General features: G+C 40.7%; 1 protein-coding gene across 1 annotated transcript in view; it reads left to right on the forward strand.

Annotated features, from left to right (window-relative positions):
• HECW1 (HECT, C2 and WW domain containing E3 ubiquitin protein ligase 1) overlaps positions 1-23,353 on the forward strand; it is a 213,578-nt gene extending 190,225 nt beyond the window's left edge. The window contains exons 21-27 of the mRNA XM_040432459.1: positions 2,018-2,170; positions 6,274-6,372; positions 6,622-6,751; positions 14,891-15,037; positions 16,252-16,366; positions 20,763-20,961; positions 23,242-23,353. Coding sequence (XP_040288393.1) covers positions 2,018-2,170; positions 6,274-6,372; positions 6,622-6,751; positions 14,891-15,037; positions 16,252-16,366; positions 20,763-20,961; positions 23,242-23,353 — 955 coding nt within the window. The remainder of the gene's footprint in view (positions 1-2,017; positions 2,171-6,273; positions 6,373-6,621; positions 6,752-14,890; positions 15,038-16,251; positions 16,367-20,762; positions 20,962-23,241) is intronic.
• The last annotated feature ends 1,710 nt before the right edge of the window (positions 23,354-25,063 follow it).

Genomic DNA, 25,063 nt, shown 5'->3' on the forward strand with positions numbered 1-25,063 from the left:
GCCTGGACCAGCTGCCTTGTGTGCCTATCCTCTTCAAAAGGTAGCGACCTGGTGTTCCCCTCGGGAAAGTCTATCCCCACCATCAGGGGTACTGTGAAGATCGAGGGGTTCACTTGGACAACGCCCTTAGAGGAGGTAGGGCAGACTTTTAATGGGTAAAATAAGGTCTATAGGCTTGGAAAGTATAGTTTGTAATTGGATTGAAAACTTCCTGAAGGACCGTTACCAAAGAGTTGTGGTTAATGACTCCTATTAAGAATGGTCCCGGGTTATAAGTGGTGTACCCCAAGGTCCAGTGCTAGGTCCTCTATTATTTAATTTATTTATTAATTATATCAAGAACGGGATTAATAGCACCATTTCTATTTTTGCAGATGACACTAAGCATTGTAGTACTGTGCAGTCTATGGAAGATGTGTATTAAATACAAACTGACTTGATTGGGCATCAACTTGGCAAATGAGGTTCAATGTGGATAAATGTAAAGTTCTGTATCTTGGTAGTAATAATCTCTGTGCATCATATGTCCTAGGTGATGTAACACTGGGAGAGTCACTTATAGAGAATGATTTGGGTGTCCTTGTAGATGGTAGATAAATAACAGCATACAATGTCAATCAGCTGCTTCTAAGGCCACCAGGATACTGTCATGCATTAAACGAGGCATGGACTTGCAGGGCAGGGATGTAATATTACGACTTTACAAAGCGTTGGTGTGACTTCATCTGGAATATGCAGTTCAGTTCTGGGCACCAGTCTATAGAAAGGACGCTCTGCAGCTGGAAAAAGTACAGAGGAGAGCGACTAAACTGATTAGGGGAATGGAGGGTCTTCGTTATGAAAAAAGATTAAAAGAATTACATTTATTTAGTCTTGAGAAGAGATGTCTAAGAAGGGAAATGATTAACCTATACAAATATATAAATGGGCCATACAAAAAAATACAGTGGAAAACTGTTCCATGTCAAATGCCCTCAAAAGACAAGGGGGCACTGCCTCCAACTTGAGAAGTAAAAGTTCAGTCTCCAGAAGTGTCATAGCTTCTTTACTGTAAGAACGGTGAAGTTGTGGAATAGACTTCCTCTGGACGTGGTCACAGTAGGAACAGTGGACAGTTTTAAAAAGGGTTTAGATGAATTCTTAAAAGTAAATGACATTAATGCTTATGAAAATGTGTAGAAATCAGAGTCTCACTTCCTTCTGGGATTCGCGTCCCCACCTATCCCTTGGTTGAACTTGTGTCTTTTTTCAACCGTATTAACTATGTAATTATGTAACTAGGTAATTGTTATTCCACGGGGAATGCAAGTAGTTACTAAAACAGACATGTCAGGTGTGATGACAGGTCCTACATAGGGAGTTTTTTTTATTTCAAATAAAATAAAAACTTCTTCTCCTACCTGCTGGATCTGCCTCTGGCTGTGGCTCAAATAGTGCATCAGAAGCTGCCACAAAAAGCTGAGTGTGACTCCACCCTAATAAAGCACTTTAGTTAGTAGATTCATAACAGCTTTCATGTAACAATTGGCCAAATGAAATCATTGTTACATGGTCTTGTTATTTATTGTTTTTGTGAACAGAACATTATATTTATGCATTGCATTTATATCATATGTTTTAGTGTGCTTTTAATTAGCTATGGTTACTGTCCACCAACTTCAAATCACCTTTGTTATCTGTGTCACTCTAGTTCTTCAAAGTACTGTATACCATCAACAACAGCAACAGTTCCCTCTCCAACACAAAACCAGTAGAAGGAAGAGTATGCCAATCCTAAACCATTTGTTTCCCTCTCTGTGCCCTTTGCATACTCACAAGTGTGACCAGTACAGTAACTGGTTTCACATATGGCATTGCGAACCCCTCCAAGATATTCATTGTCTACTGTATACGCTTGTGAAATAATGTAGCAAAAGTGAGCAGGTCACTTAGAAAGGTACCATCTCAATGGCATTCTGTACCAGAAAGCATTGAATTCAAGTTATGGGTTCTTTTAAGAGGATTTCTTTTATTCCAGGCTGGACTACAGTGGACCTTCAAGAGAGTTTTTCTTCCTTCTTTCCCAAGAGCTCTTCAATCCATATTACGGCCTATTTGAATATTCAGCAAATGACACATACACGGTGCAGATCAGCCCAATGTCTGCATTTGTGGAAAACCATCTTGAATGGTAAGTGATTTTTTTACAGCCTCTATCAGCCTTTATCCTTATTTCTGATAGCAAAAGGTACTAGAAAACGATACCAAACTTTACTTCTGTCAGAAAGGGGCATACTCAGTATTCATAGAAAACTACTTTATAAAGACTTTTTGGGCTTTTTCTTTTTTTCTTTTGTCAGTACTGGCCATCGCTAATTAAATATAGTCCTTCTTCTTTAGCAGTCAGCCCAGTGGGATAAATCATATATATATATATATATATATATATATATATATATATATATAAAACCCATTGTAAGTTTACTGCTGCTGCAAGGAAAAGCTTTTATCTTGTAGTAAAATAGTATAGTAGTAGAATTATGATGACAAAATGACTGCCCTATTGCTCTCTTGATAAGCCTAGAATAGATCACGAAGCTCACAGAGAATTGCACTTACCAGTGTAAAGTGTGACAATTCAGCCACTCATCCCACTTATCTGTCTGGTCACAGTGGATGGTCTGACTGAGAAAGTCAAGCGAGGCTGTTTGTCATGCTAAAAGTCCAGACGAATGAGGAAGTTAAGAACCAGGACAGGAAGTAGAATACATGGAGTAATTTCAAAATATTATATCCAGAAAATCATCCACTTGTTTTTTTGTAAAATAATACATAGAATATACACTTATAAGCTGTTACTATGTGAAGGTAGTGTCCCTTTAAAGAAGTTTTAATTAAAGGGAGTCTGTCGTCAGATAATTCTCTGTTAAATCAGGCACAATGTATTGTAGGGCTAGCTCAGCTGAATGTTATGAGACCTTTCACAATCTGCTGCTTAATTCTGTAGAAATATATTTTTAATCCATATGTAATTCAGCAGTTAAGTGCACGGAGGGCACGCCCAAGCCACTCTGTGAACCCTTGCTCTTTCTGCTTCCATTGCCAGCCCCTCTCTCTCCTTCTTGACAGTACCAGGTTCCTGCATAGTCATCTCGTCTGGCACGGCAAATCAAGAGGGAGAGGCTGGCAGAGGAAGCAGGAGGAGCAGGGGTGCACTTAACTGCTTATTTGCATATGGAATAATGCCTCATTCACACGTCGGTGATTTCCATCAGTGATTTTGAGCCCAAACCAGGTGCGACTCTAATCACAGAACAGGTGCAGATCTTTCCCTTCTACCTTATGTCGGTGGAGGCTCCACTCCTGGTTTTGGCTCACAATCACTGATGGAAATCACTGACCTAAATACTGACGTGTGAATGAAGCTTAAAAGTATCTTTACTTCACAATGAAGCAAATAAGCAGCATAGGTAAAAATCGATCCTTTTCAGGACATATCTTAATTACCGTTTTAGTCACTTTTCATACCTGGAGGACAAAGATTTCGAGATTTAGATGCCTCTACAGCTTCTGCACTGAATTGCTGGAAGGCTCCTGCTAAAAAAGAGAACGACTGAAGAAGGTTCTTTCACACGTATGGTTTTGATGCAGTTTTGATGCATTAAAAACTGGATCAAAAAGGCAAGTGTGAAAGCAACCTTATAGTTTTTAAATATAATGTTATGATCATATTTTACTGTGCACATACTGTATATCTGGAGCCATACAATATCAGCATTTGTATGTTATTTTATGCTTGTAGCACATTACTTTTCTCTGCCAGGACACGAGACTTTATTTTCCAAACCCTGCACACTAAGAAACAGCTGTGAGACAAACACAATCCTGCTAGTGTTCCCTGAGACGGCCACGCACCATAGACCTTCTGTTCCCAGTATTGCTCTGTCCACCTGACATTCTTATGTCCAATAATTGAACCAGTGTGTCCATTTGTGATCATTTGTCAAAGCAAACATATGAGTATTATTGCGCCAAAGCTAATATGTCATCATTACCTGGTATGGCGGGATCTACAGTGTGCAGTTTATATGCTGGAGGTCAGGAAAACTGCTTGACAGTTAGCACGCTGACCTTAAAGTCATTAATCTTATTTTTTGAACATATGGAAAGCCAGATTGGCCTATTAATTCACAAAAGCACATAATTAGCACTTTATGTTCCTTCTAAGATTTTCCAGAAATGTTGGCTGCTGTATTATTAAAATAAGGGTCCATTTTATAGTATTTTTTACGTAGTTTGCTTTATACATCACGCTGCTGTTGAAGCACATTTTAACTATTCATGTTGATTATGAACCCATCATATATATTTCAAGTTATGTTGTCAAACCCTACTGTGATAAAAATGCTACATATCCATATTTATTGCATAGAGCAGTGATCTCCAACCTGTGGCTCTCCAGCTGTTGTACAACTTGAACTCCCATCATCCCAGGGTTCCATTTAAACTGCTCATTCTCACCCACAAAGCCCTCCACAGTCCTGCACACCCCTACATCTCCTCCTCATCTCTGTCTACCACCCTACCCGTGCTCTACTCTCTGCAAATGATTTATGGCTAACATCCTCCATAATCCGAACCTCTTAGGCCCATCTTCAAGACTTCTCCCCAGCTGCTCTGGAATGCCCAGGGGGGAACTTAAAGTGACCCTGGAAAAAAAATTAAAAGTGTTCCCATGTAGCAGGTGGGTCCAAATTGACAAAAGGCAGGGCCAACACAAGTAGGTGGGGCTGGCAATACCATATTGCGGCACAAAATACTTCTCCAGCAGAGCAAAATACCACTGTGTGTCACGAAATAATGCCCCAGCAGCACAAAATACCACCCAAAAATCTGTCCCCTGTGGTGGCCAGTGCCAGCTTCCATGTTCCATCTTCCTACTCCAGTTGCCTGCGGATAGTAATACAGTTGAATTCAGGAGTTGGGAGGGAAACTTCAGCATCTGGCCAAGTACATAAGTGCTTGACGCCCCAAGCATTAATTAACTGTGGGAACTTTAGAACAGTACTTCTCCAGCTGGTGGCCATGAGGAGGGCTCAAGTGGCCCCCTGGGCATCAGCCCACCAGGAAGTTTCCCTGTAGGTTCTATGGCCAGTCCACTCCTGGGAACACCCTACCGCAAGCAGTTAAGTTAATTCCCAACTTACACAGTTTTAGGCACTCCCTAAAAACACATCTTTTTAGGGTAGTCTATCACAACCATCCACCCTCCCCCATCAGAGAAGAGATAATCACCACAAAGAGTTTCTCACTGTGGTGGACCCAGCATGTCCATTTCACAGACAGCACCTTGATTTCAACAAGCATCATGTAATACATCATTCCTCCAGTAGTGGTGCTACAGGAGAATCAGATTCCAGCTGTTTGCTAGAAGACACAGCAAAATGCAAGACACCCTATGACCAGCTTTTATTTTCTAGGGGCCTTTCTAACTGAAAGGGTGGAAGGCGGGCAACTCTTTACTACACTGTATTCAAATCTGTATATGCAATATATTTGTAGCATTTGACACAGTTTATTACAAAAAGTTTACAGTAACCATGTCAAGTACTGCATAAGGAATTTAATGTATTTAGTGTTAGGTTCCCGTCTTACTGAGATCGCCTTGAGGTTTGGCAAAGGGCCCAAATAATTTTGTACAAAATATATTTGCCAAGCATCTCAAATTTATAAGCGTAGCATTAGCACCAGAATACTTTCTATTACTTTGGCATTATTGTACTTTCTTTGGTTTGCAGAGCGCTGTTGCATTGTATATTTTTTTGCTTTTGTGCTTTCAGCCATGGCAACACGCACCTGCGCACTGGATGAGCTGACTAACCCCCAATTTTTCTTTGCAATAAGTAAAATCTGTACTATGGGTTTATCCCAGAGAACCTGCCCATAGGTATTAGTGACGCATTTCACTGAGGGACAACCAACATACATACAGAACTGTATGTATATTGTTGTGTTATATGCAATATACGCCTTTAGCACCAAATGATGCAGCTGCCATCCTGATTTTTGAGCCATGTGTGGCCACCCTAACTGGCTTACTGTAGTTGACTTCAATCTGGCTTGGTGAACAGGAAGCCTACTGTGTGTATTGAATAAACTTCCCCATCCCAACTATATCTTCAACTTCCTGGATCCTATATTTTTTTTACTCTTTTTCTTGTTCCTTTATTATAATTCTGTTGTATTAATAAGGCACGTGAATATCCATTTACAAAGAGATTTGCTTTTGTCCAGGTTCCGGTTCAGTGGTCGTATCCTTGGCCTTGCCCTCATCCACCAGTATCTTCTGGATGCCTTTTTCACACGGCCATTCTATAAGGCGCTTTTAAGACTGTAAGTATAGACCTGCACTATATGCAATGTAGAAATACCGTAGAGTTTTGTGTATTTTATTTCATTACCAGGGAATTGCTCATTATGGTATTCCTAGAATGTCTCTATAGGCACAATTCGCAAATTACTTTGCCTGTAGGTTAGATTTTGATGCTCATGTAGTGCAGTATAATTTCTTGACGATAACAGATTTACCCCACATTATTACAAGTCATAGCCCATTGTTGACTTTTACCAATGTCATTCTAGCCCCTGTGATCTCAGTGATCTCGAATACTTGGATGAAGAATTCCACCAAAGTTTGCAATGGATGAAGGACAATGACATCACAGACATCTTGGATCTAACATTCACAGTAAATGAAGAAGTGTTTGGTCAGGTAAGTTTAAGTTACAAATAAAGCTATAATAGAAATTATGAAACAAATTCCTTTTTTGCTAATTTAGACATGTTATTCACACAGCGGAGAAGACTGGTGTCTCCAATGCTAGTCTAAGGGTACGGCCACGTGGTCAGGTTTCCTGATGCAGTTTGGGAAGACAAAATCAGGACTGGATCATAAAAGAAGAAAAAGTATTAAGAACATATATGACTTCTCCCTTTTTTTGAATTCACTCTTGGTTTTGGCTTCCAAAAGTGCATCAGGAAAGTCTAAAGTCCGCTGGAATGAAATGTGCCTGGCGTACATTAAAGGGATTGTGCAGCCGTTAATATTGATAATCCATCATCAGGATAGATCATCAATATCTGATTGTTGGGGGTCCAACAACCGGCATCCCCACCAATCAGCTGTTTGAAGAGGAGGAGGCGCTCCATGCAAGCGAGCACCGCTTCCTCATCATTACACTACGCCTTGTCGCCAGTGGAGCGGTGGCATAGTGTAATTACAAGTACTTGCTCCATTCACTTGAATATTACACTACACTTTCGAGACGAAGTGCAGAATAATGAAGAGCGTCGCCTTCTCTTCAAACAGCTGATCGGTGGAGGTGCCGGGTGTCGGACCCCCGCCGATCAGATATTGATGATCTATCCTGAAGATAGGTCATCAATATTAACAGCTGCACAATCCCTTTAAGCTGGGGTGAGACATGTGCCACAAACATCTTTTTGTTCACGCAACTTTTCTGAGACTTGCAGAAGAAACCTCTCTGCATCCCAGTATAAAATTGCAGGCACCTGGAGGTGCAATGTGGGCCCATAGGATTTATAGCTACTGTATTACAGATTTGCTTACTACAATGATCCTTTAATATGGTTGTGTGCATGATGCCTTAATGCAGATATCATGGCTCTCTTGAAATGTCTGTTTTAGTAAATTTTCAAATTTCCCATCAAATATTTTTGGGCATCTTTTCTATTCCTTTGGGGAATATATATATTGTTAATTTGTTATTACTTATTGTCAGTATATTGTGACCCTGCATATTTTGAAACTGTCCACACTGATTGAAAATGCCAGGCATATTATTGGTGGGAAATGTGTATGTGATTTCAGGATGTACTCACACATGATGGTTTTGACAATTGTGAATGAAATTCTGTGGTTTTACAGTTGTACAGAACTGCATCATTTTTGGTTCTGCATGGCCATTACACTATTATATATGAGAATTAATAGGTGGGGGATATGTTACAAATTTTGCTCAGGCATCCAGGATATACAAGTTACACTTTTGCTCATTACATCCACTTTTTTTTCTTTCTTTTTTCATTGTTTAAGGATAATGCAAAGTTAGTGAGTGTTGCAGTATTCACTGTACTTATTTGTTTAAGCCATATACAGGAAAGTTTAAAGTGGTTTTCCAAGACTTAACTATCTGATTGTTAGGGGGTCTAACACCCAGGACCCTCACCGATCAGCTGATTGAGAAGGCACCGGCTTCTCTAGCTTTCCCTAGACCAAGTGGCGACACATTCATCGGTCACATGACCTAGACACAGCTCAGCCCCATAGAAGTTAATGGGCATCACAGGACCACTAGCGCCTTCTCAAACAGTTGATCGGTGGGGGTCTTATATGTCGGACCACCACCAATCAGATACTCATGACTTATCCAGAGGATAGGTCCTCAGTATTTAAGTCTTGGAAAACACTTTTAATAATTTGTTCGTTTTTTTTCATCTTTATTTATATCAAAATATATATACACATTTTTGGTATCATCTTTACATTGTCTTTTCTCTTGTAAGCAATAAGCACATTTGTCCAAGCGTCTCAGTTGTATACAAATCAAAATGCAATCAAAGTACATAACAACTAAGCCTCTTACCTTCCAAAAAACAAACACAAAATAATAAAAATAAATAAATAATAATGAAAAATAAATAAATTCCCCCTCACCCACACCCAGGGTCTCCAAATTCTCCCATATTAATCTTAGATTTTCAGTATTGATTGTTCCTCTTATTTCATATTAATATCCAACCATGGCTTCCATAACTAGACATATCATCTTTTTCTCTTTACTAATTATGGATAAACCTTCTCAAAATAGTTTGTGTATTTTACCCATTCATTCAAGGATGGTGCTTCCCTTTTTTGATAATGGATTTTCTCACATAAAATAATAACTTCATTTTAGCACTCAAGTGCTTTTGAATTAACCCTTTACTAAGGCCGAGTATTATTGTTTCTGTAGTTAGATATTCATTTCAAAGCATTTGTGTATCTGATCAGCAACCAATACCCAGCAGTTCTGGTTGGCCGGACAAATCGACAATTGATGGATATCGGTTAAGGTTTCAATTGTGCCATTGTACTGAACAATCAGGTGCCGGCTTCTTGTGGGTTTGAATTTTTGCCGTTGTGTTCAATAATGGTTTATGTTGCCACTATTCCATGCATCCTGGCCTTGATTACCTGTGGTTCGGAATTAGTGCCAATGTGCTTTGTATCTCTCCCTAGTTCAGTATTGCATGAGTTAATGTTCCCTAGTCCCCTGCAGTGAAGTCCAGATCCCTGTATAGGAGTTAAAGGGGTTTTCTCATCATAGACAATGGGGGCATATCGCTAGGATATGCCCCCATTGTCTTATAGGTGCGGGTCCCACCGCTGGGACCCGCACCTATATCGGGAACAGAGCCCTGCACCACCAAACCGGCTCCCCATAGAAGTGAATGGGAGCGTACTGCGCATGACCGTCCCCCGCTCCCATTCACTTCTATGGGCTTGACGGAAATAGCCGAGCCAGCGTTCAGCTATTTTCTACGGCCCCACAGAAAATGAATGGCGGCCGGCTGCGCATGCACAGTACGCCCTCCTTCACTTTCGGGATCTGTTCTCTATATAGGTGAGGGTCCCAGCGCTGGGACCCGCACCTATAAGACAATGGGGGCAAATTCGAGCGATATGCCTCCATTGTCTATTATGAGACAACCCCTTTAAAGGGTGAAAACCATGGGACAGCCAGTACAACACCCTCAGGTCTAGCCCACCATCAAACCAGTTAGGCTACGTTCACATCTCCGCTTATCGTTTCCTGCAGGATGTTCCATCAGAGAACTGCTTACTGGTGTTCACCGGATCCGGTATTGCTGGATTCAGCAGATCACTGCCGGATCCCTATTGGCTATAAAAGGATCTGTCATCTTTCCACCATAAATACCTGGTTTTGGACTGACAAATAACGCTGCATGCAGTGGTTTTTGTCCGTCCGACAGCCAGTATTTATGCCAGATCAGGCTGCCGGATCATCTCTAATGGAGATGTGAACGCAGCCTTAGTTGACACAGTGGTTCCACAACCATTGTCCATAACAATATCATCTGCAGCTTCCATTCCACATTTCCTACAATTATCACTTCTTTCTCTATAACATCTAGCCAATTTTTCTGGTAAATAACATAACCTACAGTATTTAAAACAGAAAATTGGGGTTCAGGGATATACGAGAGATATGAATTTTAATCATTTTCCAAGACTGATTGTGTAATGGTTCTATGTTCTTTTCCCAGGGCCTCTGTGTTCTTAAGAGGTATTTTGTTATTTTCAATTGAAGTAATTTCTTATACCAGGTAGAGATTATTCCTTTAGTGGTATAAGTTGCTTTATTAAAGGGAACCAGTCACCTTGAAAATGCTATGTAATCTGCAGAAAGCATGCTGTAGAGCAGGATGAGCTGAGCAGATTGATGTATAGTTTTATGGGAAACGATTTATCATAACTTGTAATTTATTCATTTAAATTCCTGCTCGATCTTAGGACCACTTCCTTGACTTCAAAGCCAAGAATGAGCAGGAATTTAAATGAATAAATTACAAGTTTTTCCCACAAAACTATGGTATATATCAGTCTGCTCAGTTCCTTCTGCTGTACAACATGCTGCCTGCAGCTCAGACACCGTGTTCAATGTGACAGGTTCCCTTTAAATCAGGTTTTGCATTTAGTACAAGGTAATCCAAATTCTTACACATATATATATATATATATATATATATATATGTGTGTGTGTTTCAATTGGTAATAATAAGTTATATGATTATCAACAAAATTTTAATTTTATTATATTTTTCATTCCGTAAGCCCTTTACTGGTGAACATTTGGTCCATATATCTAATCACTTAATTCTTCTAAAACCTATAATCTATTTTGTTAAGTTCTTTTAAGTTACTGTTACCCCATAACGGAGTAAACACAAAGCCTCCCTTCACTTTTAATAAGCCCCTGATTTACCACCAAATTTTATTAAGCAAAATTAAAGTAGAAAATCCTTCATAATGTTTTTGTAGGAAAAATCCTGATTCTAGAATCTTAAATATGTTATAGTCTTTAAATTCCCTATCACATTGAACTGCCAAGACCCTGTTTAATGTAGTCATATCTAAATTTAAGCAAAATTTAAATACTGTAATTTCATCCAGGGCTGATGACCGCTCCATACCAGTTCTCTAAATAAATTTTGAAAAGGCTTACCTAGTTTAACAGTATATACACTAGTGAGTTTCACAAAACATAAAAAATCATGGGCAACAAACATATTTTGGTAATGCTATTCTCCCAGACATCGATATGGGTAGCTTTTTCCAAAGCCTTATTTTCGCCATCACTCTGTCGATGGCGAATAGTAGATAGATGTTCAACTTGAAATGTTCAACTTAGATGTCCATAGTAGATAGATGTTCAACTTAATAAAGTCACATTAATGCCCAAATATTTTTCAGATTGCCCTATATTTAAAACTATTACCGTTCTAGGTTTAAAAGTTCCCAGTTCATCACATTCTACATCCATATTCTGAAAAACTCTCAATCACTCTATCGAATTATGAATTCACAAAAAATAAAAGGTCATCTGTATATAAGGATATTTCACATCTCCGTAACAAAAGCAAATAACTTTTTCATCTTTCCTAATTAATACCGCCAGGAGCTCCAGGGGCAGTTGCAAAAAGAAGTGCAGAACTAAGACAACCCTGTCTTGTTCTCCTTTCTACTCCAAACACCCTAGACCAGGGATCAGCAACCTTCAGCACTCCAGGTGCTGTGAAACTACAACCCCCAGCATGCAAACATGCTCGGCTGTTCTTCTAACTCCCACAGAAGTGAATGAAGCATTCTGGGAGTTGTAGTTTCTGAACAGCTGGAGTGCTGGAGGTTGCTGATCCCTGCCCTAGACACATGCCCATTTAAAAAAATAAAAGGCTCCATTTAGATGAATTCACCTAAAGAATATGAATTATAGTAGTAAATAATTTAGATTCTTTAAGTGAATTCTTCTAAAACCCTTTTTAATGAAATCCCAACAAACTGTTGTTACAAACTGTTACGGCACGGCAGTGTTTGAGAGAAAACGTGATATAAAGACAAACTGAGAATGGGAGAGAAGAGTCATAGGGTGGCTTCTCTCTGGGTTTTCTCTGCCAGGGTCAACTTAGGCTACTTTCACATTAGCGGCAGCCTTCTCCGGCAGGCTGTTCTGGCGGGTGAACAGCCTGCCGGATCCGTGCTGCCACTAGTGCACGCGTACCACTGGAGGTCCGCTTTGGCCCCATTGAAATTAGTCAATGGGGCCGGAGTGGACCTCCGGTGGCACCTGTGCTGCACTAGCGGCAGCACAGATCCGTCACGCTGTTCACCCGCCGGATCAGCCTGCCAGAGAAGACTGCCGCTAATGTGAAAGTAGCCTTAATTGACAGAGCTATATATTTTGGTATATAGACCTGTCAATCAAGGCGAGCCAAGCACGGAGAAGACCTCATGACTCTTCTCCCCATTTCTGTCTCATTTTGAAACTTTTTTTCTCTCAAAAAATTGCTGTTTGTAATGAGAGCGCCTATGAGGATTTCATGCTGCCTTTGCTTCAGACAGATTGATTCTCCGAACAGGTTCTTTTAAAAGTTTTGTCCAAGGAAGAAATATATATGTAAAGTGTCTCAGCATGGTGAAAATAATTTAAAGAAGATGTACAGTCAAATCTCCCACCATTCCTGTTCTGAGGATGCCCAATGACTTGCCATTTTGTACTTCCTGCTACAGCAATGGTATCATGAACACGTGACTGGTTCAGCCAATCACTGGACACAGCAGTGCTACACTTTCCCACTGGGGAAAAAAAGGACCTCAAAATTATTATATACATGTAACCCACAGATCAAATTTAGAAAAGCTATAGCTAATAGAGTTTTGAAAATACCCACATTATTTGTTGCAAATATATTGGAGATGAAATTTATGACACATACGCCTTGAAAACATCAAACCACTCTTTCCACAACCACCTCTTTCAACTTCACATTCTTATTGAAGAAACATCTGCCTGATATTCCTCACACTGTTATAAGGCCCATCAACTCCATGGTATTCTTGAGAAACCTTTCCCGGAAAGATTTTTTATTTTTTTACTCTCTTAGTGAAACCAATAAAACATGGTTTTAACAAACAAAACCTAGTTTAAGATCAATGTTCTTCCTCGAAGAAATCCCATGTCAAATGTTAAAGTATGGAAAATTCTTAATGATGAACATATGACGATGAGAAGTTTTAGGACTGTGACAGGGGTCACAGGAAAAAAAAATCACATTACTGGGGCCTCATTCCCATTTGCAAAACCAAGGTTAGAATTGAGAACAACAACCAATTATACAATGATTTAACATTTATATAATACCAAACGCAATTCATAGCTTACTTGTTCTCATAAAATTGTTTATTTTATTAAATACAATCAAAAATACCAATAAAATATACTGTGATAGGATAAATCGAGAATTCCTACCCCCAGACATTCGATGAATTGCAGCCTCTCGATAACCTAGATCTGCGGCATGTAATAACTAACAGTATAGCACTATCTATATACAGGTAAAAATCAAGATCCAAAAATAAACATCAACATTGGTACCTACTCAATTCCTAAACACTACAGCACTGTAGTACTGTAGCGCAATGTTACTTGCCAGCTGTAACACTGCACCATGCATGCCACCAGGATGTCCGGGTTCCTCTATGCGCGTTTCGTCTGAGCTTCATCAGGAAGATTGGTTATTGAGAGGCTGCAATTTATCGGATGTCTGGGGTTAGGAATTCTCGATTTTTCCTATCACAGTATATTTTACTGGTATTTTTGATTGTATTTAATAAAATAAAAATTTTATGAGAACAAATAAGCTATGGACTGTGTTTGGTATTATATAACAGTTTAGGGTAACGGTTCTCTGTTACAACATGTTGAAGATTGGGAATAGCGGTTGTTTTGATCTAATGATTTAACATTGCCAAAGCTCCCACTTGTGAGCTCCATAGCTTGCAAATATATTCTTCATGTGAGACATATACGGTAAACCTGCAAAATATTTAGTTAGTATGACAATTATTTTAGCATTATTCTGTCTTCCCATGACAATGAGAATATAGGAAATGTAAATTTCACTCCAGGGCCCTTGCCATGAGTCTAGTGAGTCATGGTGAAATTAGTATCTGCTATTGTAAGAGATTTTTTTTTTTTAAGTGTAATTGTTATTTCAGTTTATTTTTAATATAGTGTAGTGACAGGAATGGTAATCATTTTTGTAATATACTTTATTAGAGAAAGATGCTTCTTTGTACTAGAAAACGGCGTGTAAAAATTCTTCTTAGCAAAGCTCTAACTGTGTATGGCTATGGAGAATCTGTCTTCAGTCTTAAGTTCTACTGAGTGCTGAAGATGCTTCCAGTCTTCCTCTTGCCACTACCCCAGTCCCCGAGTACCGGCATGTGCCCTAACTATCACAGTCCATCACCCTACCTGACTTGTTACACATAGGGGTCTTCAGTGCTCAGTAGAATGCTAAAGACTGAAGACAGACTCTACGTAGCAATGGTCAGTTAGAGCTTTGCTAAGAAGACCCTTTATACCCTGTTTACTAGTACAAAGACAAACCATTCCCATATAAAGTAAATAACATAAATGTTTAACATCACTGTCCCTACACTATATTTTTTTTAAAACTTAAACGACAGTTACACTTTAAGTCCTATACTAGGGAAAAGATGAGCAACTGATTGTGAATAACCCTACTTGTATTCTACATGTGTCAGGTCACAGAGAGAGAGCTGAAGTCAGGAGGTGCAAATGTGCAAGTTACAGAGAAAAACAAGAAAGAATATATTGAGAAAATGGTGAAGTGGCGAGTGGAGCGGGGAGTGGTCCAACAGACTGAAGCCCTTGTACGGGGCTTTTATGAGGTAAGGAATTTGCCATAAAACTAGAAATGCATGACTGGGCTCCACACTGACATTCCCTCATCCATTATTCTCAGATTGTTTCACTCAAGTCATTATTTCATGATCAAGGCAATTCCGCCAGTTACATTCTTACTTATAGCCAGACAAACATGTCCATGGTTTAACCACAAGATGGAGCTACAAATATTTGTATCTGAACATTTTTAGGATACATGCGACTAGTATGCAGCACTTATAAAGCATTTATATCTAATACTTTCCTACATCCTGCCAAAAATATCAAATTAATATTTACAGTCTGTAGAATAAAGCAATATTTTACTTTGTGTGTATTGAAACATTTACATTTCTTTCAATAATGCAGCCATCTTACATACATGCAGGCTTCTAAATACTGTTTCTCAAAGTTACATAAAAGATTGTAATCAACAGAAGTAATGATAGGAGTGGCATTCTGAAATATTACAAAAAAAAAAAAAGAGTTGAGTTGCCACTCATTCTGAAAACTCTCATGCTAAATTATAGAAAATATTACAGGAAATTATATTTTGTTGGAAATCGGTTAACTTATTTTTAGCTTAACATGGAACAGTTCCATGCCAGTGCAACCGCCAAGGAATTTACCTGGCAATCCACAATCAAATACTGGACGAGGCAACTATCATCTTCTCCGACTGTGTAGAAGGTCAAATAATTTGCACCACCAGAAACTGTTCTCCACTTAAGTGACACCACTGGATCTTCACACAAGCCCCTAGATCCAGTGTATTCACCCATGAACCTCAGCTTAGCAAACAGCATGGCCCAAAAGGTACCAAAATGTATTCGATCCTGCATGCCACACAAAAATATTCTTTGGTTATAAAAGAGAGCACCACACTAATGTATGTCGTTACTTATGGCATATACCTGTGATGGCTAACCTCTGGCACTCCAGCTGTGGTAAAACTACAACTCCCAAGATGCACACTTGCTTGGCTGTTCTCAGAACTCCACAGAAATGAATGGAGCATGCTGGGGGTCGTAGTTTCACCACAGCTGGAGTGTCGGAGGTTAGCCATCGCTGGATATACTCAGTTCTTCTGTGGCTCATGTAAAATGAGCTGTGTGAGTATCATCAATGGCAGGATGTAAATTTACTCTTGGAAAAAGTGCTAAAACTGCAAGATCTGAAAGTGAATCTACGGTAATAATATATTGTGCTTATATTTCAGGTCGTAGACTCCAGACTTGTTTCTGTTTTTGATGCTAGAGAGTTGGAGCTAGTCATCGCGGGTACAGCAGAAATTGACTTAATTGATTGGCGTAATAACACAGAATACAGAGGAGGTAATATACACCTATTTTATACATCTAATCATTTATTCTAGTGGAGAATATCTCTGCGGCGATGACACCCAACAGAGTCTGTAGAAAAGCACACAGAGGCAATGTAGCTCTATATTACAGCAAAATGCCACAGATTTCTACACAATCCACTATGTACACTGGACAGACAATGATTCAAATGCATCTAAGGCTCTGTTCACATCAGCGTTATGGCTTCCATTTATAGCAAAATTCTAAACACTGTGCCAGATCCATCATATGATGGACACAAATATATATCAACAGTAATAAACATCAAGCATATGTGATCACAACAAACAATCATAGAAAGTCAAGTGGCTAGTCCCATATATTAACCTTTCAACATCCAACAACTGGGTCAGATGCTGCATTTCACCTATTAGCCACCTATTGTTCATCATAAAATGCATCACTAAATGTATTGTGAAAACAAAATCAGCATAGGCAAGTTCACACAGGGAAGTTTTTAATGCCAAAACAAGGATTAGATCTAAAAAAGTTTTACCATTATGTTTTTTCTGTCATTAAAGGGACACTGACAGGCCCAAAAAGCATATTGAGGTATATATATGACAGTACAGGTCTTATAAAGTGTATTAGAATCATCTAAGCATCCCCCCTGTCCACCTTATAAATACAGTAAACTGAAGTTTTATAACCTGCTTGAATCGTGTTCAATCTGCCCAAGGGGCGGCGTTTCATCTCCACTTGCGCCCAGCCAGCCTCGCCCCAACTGCCGTTTGAAACGCCGCCCAGCTCATCAATATTCACTTCGCTGGGCGGCTACTAGTGTCCTCGACACTAGTACAATACTATGGGCATCGGCCTCCGGCTCATCTTCAGCGCATGCGCCCGGCACCCTCACTGGCCGGGATCGCATCGCGCCTGCGCACAGTCTGATTCTCAGAGGCCGATGCAGCCTCTGCTTTATGCGCATGCGCCGGGCACAGTTCATAGCAGCGCTTCAGAGCGCTGCTCTGTTACATCTCAAAAGGGGTTAATTAGTGCGCAGGCACGATATGATTAGTGCGCCGCCCAGCAAAGTGAATATTGATGAGCTGGGCGGCGCTTCAAACGGCAGTTGGGGCGAGGCTGGCTGGGCGCAAGTGGAGATGAAACGCCGCCCCTTGGGCAGATTGAACCTGATTCAGGCAGGTTATAAAACTTCATTTTACTGTATTTATAAGGTGGACAGGGGGGATACTTAGATGATTCTAATACACTTTATAAGACCTGTACTGTCATATATATACCTAAATATGCTTTTTGGGCCTGTCAGTGTCCCTTTAAAGTTGTTTTCTGTTCCTTTTATATTCATGACCTACAGGGGTACACCTAACCTTTCTGTTGTCTGAGGTGAAAAATTGATATGGCACCCCCTACCCCTCTACTCCAGCCCTACTGTTTGTTATAGACATATGTGGATGGACTTTACATACAGCACTACAAAACATAAGGAGTAATACAGCACTACATACCTCTTACTGTACATCCAGTGATGTCTCCTTTGTAGATGTTCCCTTTCCTCTTCTTCTCCATTTGCACCAGACCTCCTTGACAACTTCTTTCAGCCTTGTCTTATCCCTGCAGAGTTCAACCTCATCCTGGTGCCCCAATATTGTTACCCGACTGCTACTCCTGCACCTGTGCAGAAGTAAAACTGTGTCTGCTGTGCTCCCCAATGCCCCCCTAATACTATACTGCTGAAATGCCAGTGCCATACAGAAAGCACTGCCCTCCCAGCCCCCCGGTGCCCCAAGACTTCCCTCAATAGTAAAATGTGCCCCTACAGGACCCCCAATAGCAAGAATACTCCCCAAGAATTCCCCTATTATACTCTCCCTATAGTGGTAGTATATACACTCACCTAAAGAATTATTAGGAACACCTGTTCTATTTCTCATTAATGCAATTATCTAGTCACCCAATCACATGGCAGTTGCTTCAATGCATTTAGGGGGGTGGTCCTGGTCAAGACAATCTCGTGAACTCCAAACTGAATGTCAGAATGGGAAAGAAAGGTGATTTAAGCAATTTTGAGCGTGGCATGGTTGTTGGTGCCAGACGGGCCGGTCTGAGTATTTCACAATCTGCTCAGTTACTGGGATTTTCACGCACAACCATTTCTAGGGTTTACAAAGAATGGTGTGAAAAGGGAAAAACATCCAGTATGCGGCAGTCCTGTGGGCAAAAATGCCTTGTGGATGTTAGAGGTCAGAGGAGAATGGGCCGACTGATTCAAGCTGATAGAAGAGCAACGTTGACTGAAATAACCACTCGTTACAACCGAGGTATGCAGCAAAGCATTTGTGAAGCCACAACATGCACAACCTTGAGGCGGATGGGCTACAACAGCAGAAGACCCCACCGGGTACCACTCATCTCCACTACAAATAGGAAAAAGAGGCTACAATTTGCACGAGCTTGCCAAAATTGGACTGTTGAAGACTGGAAAAATGTTGCCTGGTCTGATGAGTCTCGATTTCTGTTGAGACATTCAAATGGTAGAGTCCGAATAAGGCGTAAACAGAATGAGAACATGTATCCATCCTCTGATGGCTACTTCCAGCAGGATAATGTACCATGTCACAAAGCTCGAATCATTTTAAATTGGTTTCTTGAACATGACAATGAGTTCACTGTACTAAAATGGCCCCCACAGTCACCAGATCTCAACCCAATAGAGCATCTTTGGGATGTGGTGGAACGGGAGCTTCGTGCCCTGGATGTGCATCCCTCAAATGTCCTTCAACTGCAAGATGCTATCCTATCAATATGGGCCAACATTTCTAAAGAATGCTATCAGCACCTTGATGAATCAATGCCACGTGGAATTAAGGCAGTTCTGAAGGCAAAAGGGGGTCCAACACCGTATTAGTATGGTGTTCCTAATATTTCTTTAGGTGAGTGTATAATACCCCTGTAGTAGGCCCAGCATTTAGAAAACCTTGCTGCAGTGCACCCGTAGTGCCCACTCTATTATAATATCCCTGTAGTGCCAGGAAATATAATGCGTCCCCTGTAGTGCCTGTTTGTTTAATGTCCCCCTGTAGTGCCCCCTCGTAGTATAATTCCCCCTTTTAGTGATAGTATATATAATGCTCTCATCCCCCTGTAGTAGTAAAATATGTAATGATCTCCTTTCCTGTAGTATAATGCCCTTCTGTAGTGGTAGTATATATAATGTTCTTACCCCCTTCTAGTTATAGCATATATAATACTCTCCTTCCCCTGTAGTATAATGCCCCCCCTGTAGTGATAGCATATAATATGCCCCCTGCCCCATAGTATAACGCCCACTGTAGTGGTCTAATATATAACACTCTACCCCCCCCCCCCCCCCGTATTGGTAGTATATATAATGCTTTTCCTTTCTAGTAGTATATATAACTCTCTTACCCCCTCCCCCATAGTCCCCCTGTAGTAGTACAACGCCTCCTTTTAGTGATAGTATCCCCACCCCCCAAATAGTCTCCCTGTAGTGGTAGTATATATAATGCTCACACACCCTGCCCCCATAGTGCCTCCCAATACAGCCAACATATATATATATATTTTAGAAAAAAACGTACCCATGTCTCTTCCGATCTGCAGCCTGATTTGCCACATTCCAACACAGCGGGACGCAGGCATTCATGACCACATCATTCTGACACCTGGCACAGAAGGTTGCGATTATGCCATTGCAACCTTTTGCTCCGTTCTACTGCCTCATAGATTTCAGGCCTGGGGACCTGCGGCCTATGAGGCTGAACAGCGTGGATGAGAACCATAGGCTCCCATGCCCCACCGTAAATTGCTACCCCCTCAGAGGCAGGCCAGCCGCCTCCTGAGAGATGCGGCTCTGATTGCCTGTCCTCAGGACAGGACATTAAATATCTGAATGGATGTGTCAAACCCCCTCTGATCTGCTATTTGACGGCCTCTCCGGAGGATAGGCCATCAATATAAAAGGAATCAGAAAGGCCCTTTAAGATCCACTTCTGGTTTGGCTACAAAATATATGACACAAATTGAAATGTCAGTACAATTGACGTGCCGGACTCTCCATGGGTAAACTAGACAGAGGCCAGCAGTATTCCCGGGATTTATGTTTTTACAGGCTAGGGCAGCCCGCCCATTAGTGCCGGTGACATCACCAGACGCCTCTGCCTAGCTTACCCTTGGAGAGTCCGGTACGTCACTGGATCTCCAGAAAAAGCCCTTGCCCTTTATAATTTAACGCAGGGCAAGGGAGAGCATTGGCGCATGAAATGCTCTGATGCTCATGTCAGAGGGGCTTAGTAGGGGAAGAAGGGAACCCCTTTAAAATGAAGTAAACCACATATACCAATGTCTGTTTTTACAGTCTGCTCTTCCATTCCTGCTTTTCTAGGATATCACGATGGGCACATTGTCATCCGGTGGTTTTGGGCAGCTGTGGAAAGATTTAACAATGAGCAGAGATTACGACTTTTACAGTTTGTGACTGGGACATCTAGCGTGCCGTACGAGGGGTTTGCAGCCCTGCGAGGAAGCAATGGACTTAGGCGCTTTTGTATAGAAAAATGGGGAAAGATAACATCTCTTCCAAGGTAATAGACTTGATTATAATATTACATATAGTTATCAAAAATATCTTGTCACATTATGAACTCAAAGGCTGTAAAGCAATTTTATAAAAAGAACAAAAAGAATCTGGCAGCAGATTGTACAGTCCAAAGCAAGTAACCACTTCCCCGTGCGGAGAGTAAAGGCCAATTTTGCAGGCGATTGTTGGTAAGGAAGCGTTCCTTCCTGCAAAGCGCCTGTCTTCAGTGAAGGAGACCACTGCTATTACATGCAGCAATCTCCTTCTCAATGGTATGGGGAGGAACGATCGGTAATGCCATCACTCATCCCTATACTGACTAGTTGTTTTCTGGCAGCAGAGGCTGTTTACATAGTATGACGATTAATGTGACCGCATGAATGAAGCGATTACCCGATGAACGAGTGTTTCGCTTGTTCATCAGGTAATTGGCAGCACCTTTACACCATCAGATAATCGCTAACGAGCGATCCTATGAACGATTGTTAGCGATCATACGGCTGAGAATCGGCCCATGTAAAGGACCCTTAACCAAGGCCTCCAGGGATGCCAAACACTTGACCAATCTTTGAGAGCTTATCACTAGTAAGCTTGATCCTGGACATATGTTACCCTGCTGCAGATAAAAAGTGCCCCCAAAGAAAACATGTATGGAACTTGAGGTCTAACAATAGGAGGTGCAGAGATTGCAGCTTAAAAAGAGCCCATATCCTCTCCTGACATGTCTGTAACTACTTGCATTCCTCATGTAATAACCATTCTGGAGCATCTATTCTTATGACTGTGATGGCTAACCTCCGGCACTCCAGCTTTGGTAAAACTACAACTCCCAAGATGCATATTTCTGTTCTAAGAACTCCATACAAATGAATGGAGCATGCTGGGAGTCATAGTTTCACCGCAGCTGGAGTGCCAGAGGTTAGCCATCACTGCTGTCTATGTTGTACTATTTGCATATTATTCCTTGTAGAAGTTTATGAATGAATTGCTAGCAGTATATAGTGGAGGTCCAGCTGCACAGTCTGACACTGGCAACACTGATTGGATAGGGTAATACTGTGCAGGGACACCCCCCACCCAACTGGTAACACCCAGATGGACCTTCATTGCTTACTGTTAGTAATTTATTTATAACCTCTAGAATGAATAATAAACACATGGTACGACACAGAGTCATACGAATAGATGCTTCAGAATTGTTATTACAAGGGACATGCAAGTAGTAGCTAAAACAGACAGAGGTTACAAGTCCTCTTTAACCTAAGTGCCTAAAAGGTTCTACTGTCCTGCATGAGAAGACTATTATTGTAAATGGTACATGGCATGTGAGGGCCTTTGTAGTTAGGGCTCGGAAGCTTCATGTTCCACATTCACAATGCACTGTATGGAAAAAAGAAAAAACATAGTACATTGTAAATCTGATGACCATTCCATTCAACAATTATGTATAAATTTTTAAGCAATGAAGATTCCTAAGCAGGTTTACAGAAAGCTTTTGTAATGGTAGAAATAAGACATTTCACGTAATATGTAATTGTAACTGGTACAAAGGATGTGTAAGGATTGTCTATAACAGTGCTTTTTTTACTCAGGCATGACCAGCCAAACCATGTCAGGGCCAGTCAGCAATCAAGTATTTCTGCATAGTGCCCATATTACCTCTGTAGCAATACCAAGGAAATACCACTGTGCCGTGCCCTTATTACCCCCTATTAGAACCAATACCACTGTGTAGCACAACTAGCTTCCCAGAACAGCCAAAGAAATATCACAGTGCAGTACAAAATTCCTGTCTAGTAGCGCTAAACAAGTAACAGTGCTGCACCACTGGCAGCAGCATTGTCCCCCTTCCCATGCCTTTCTGATCAATATCAGTATTGCCCCCCTTCCTACCTCTCCCACCCTTGCAGCATCATGTTATGCTAGAGGTAGGACAGAGAGCGACCTTTACTGCAAAGAGGCTGGCATCCCCGCATTATCTGTGCAGACTGCTGATGTTATTTCTATGTGCTGCTGCCAGGAACCTGCACCTCACTGGTCAGTGAGCTGTAACTCACTGTTGAAATGCGCCTCCTCACATTTTGAGAAGTGCTGGTCTCTAGTAACTTTAGGGTAATCTGCAGCTTACTTTTGAAGTAAGTCTGTTGTCAAGCAGTGGGGATTTGAAGTCTTTTGGCCTTGGCTAGTGAAATGATTCTGCTAATGACGGGAAAATTTAGAAAACAATTATATTAACTTGTCTATTTTAAAAAATGTAAATGAACCATCTCTTCATTTTCTGCAGGGCGCACACCTGCTTCAACCGCCTGGACCTTCCACCGTACCCATCTTACTCCATGTTACATGAAAAGTTGTTGATAGCAGTTGAGGAGACAAGCACTTTTGGACTTGAATGAGCAGATGCAAGAACTTCTCCTATTTCCTGACTTCACCTTCCTATTCCACAGGCACGGGTTGTCGTTGTGGTCTTGTTTTCACATTGCATTTTTATTTAATTATTTATTTTATTTTATTTCCTTTGGCGTTCTGGTTACAAAAGGAGCTACTTATAAACGTGCATGGGGAACTGGTTCCCTTCAAGATCTTATCTTTGTGCTTTCCTTCTCAGATTTCAGCAATCTACAAAGCCGTATGCAATATAAAACAAAAAATATAAAGACAACTGGACTCAAGGCTCTGTATATCTGTGCATACCTTCAAAATAAAGTTAAAACACAGCTGCATATAGCAATTCTGCGAACTGATATTTGGTTGCGTCTCTGCTCAAGATGAGTTCTGCACTTTATGGTCATGTAATTCCAGATCTTTCCACACATACAGATTTTAAATTCTCTCTAAGCTATGGCCAATGTAAGAAGGTGATAAGAGAAATATACCGTATATCCATTCGACTGCCAAGGCATTTGTAAAGTAAGTGTAGCTTTCATTTAGCTGAACATGAAATTTAGATTCTCACATCTACATTCTACAGTTTAAGGAAGTGAAATTATTCTGGTCACACAAATTGTTAAAATCTAAAACATGGAGCAATCATCTGTACTGTATGTGACCGAATGATCATTAGTAGAGTTGTTAAGGCGCGTACCGTTCTTTTTTTTGTCAGCAGTAGATCCCTGTTTACACGAGGCAATGATCTTCTTACCCACATAAAAGATGTGATCAATGCCAAACAAACGTTTGCTTATTTGTTGGCTGTTCACTGGATAACTTTGCTTGGGGCAATGATCAAGCGTTCTATCTTTCACCCAATGATCACCCCCTGTAACTGGAGCTTGCCCGAGTTTAAAAAGAAAATTCTAAAAGGCAGGGAAGCTGTTAAAATAATAATAGAAGTTATACTCAGTTCAAACCCCCTCTGCTCCAGCGCTAATGCTCCCTGCCGCCATGACATCATGCCCTTGGCTGCAGCAATGAAGACCTGTATACTGCATGTAACCACTCCAATCACAGGCCTCAGCCGTATACAATATGAAGAAATGGAGGGGGTTTGAACCTGTGACTATAACTTATTTTGTGCATTATTTTAACATTTCCTTGCCTTTAAGTTTTTTTTTTTTTTTTTTAACTTGAACAACTCCTGTAAGTGACGATTAACCCTTTCATGACTGGGCCCAAAAAAGGCTATACTGTATTATTTAAAGGGGTTTTCCAGTTATGAAGATTTTTAGGCAAGTGCCTGTAGCCTGCCCCCCTAAAATAAGATTTATACTTAGGGTACTTTCGCATCTGTGGCATGCCTGAGCTGGCACGAATGCCAGTTCTTGGATGGACAAAAACCATTGCATACAATATTTTTTGTCAGGCTAAAACCTGGCATTTATGCCGGAAAACGGCCGCATCACTGGCTGACTCCATTATAATTAATGGGAATCTGGCGGTAAACTGTAGATTGACGGTGACTAGATTTAGCAGTGATGTGCTGCTTGTGGTCACATCACTGCTGAATCTAGTCATTGGCTGGAGCGGTGCATCTCTGGAAGATGGTGCAGCGGAGGCCTAAAGTGGCATTGAACAGGTAAGTATGAATTTTCTGTTTTCAGGGGGCAGACTGCTTAAAAATCTTAATTACCGGAAAACCCTTGTAAGGTGAATCCAGCCTAAAGGTT

Source organism: Bufo bufo, chromosome 5 (genome assembly GCF_905171765.1).
Source record: "Bufo bufo chromosome 5, aBufBuf1.1, whole genome shotgun sequence".
Classification (NCBI taxonomy): Eukaryota; Metazoa; Chordata; class Amphibia; order Anura; family Bufonidae; genus Bufo; species Bufo bufo.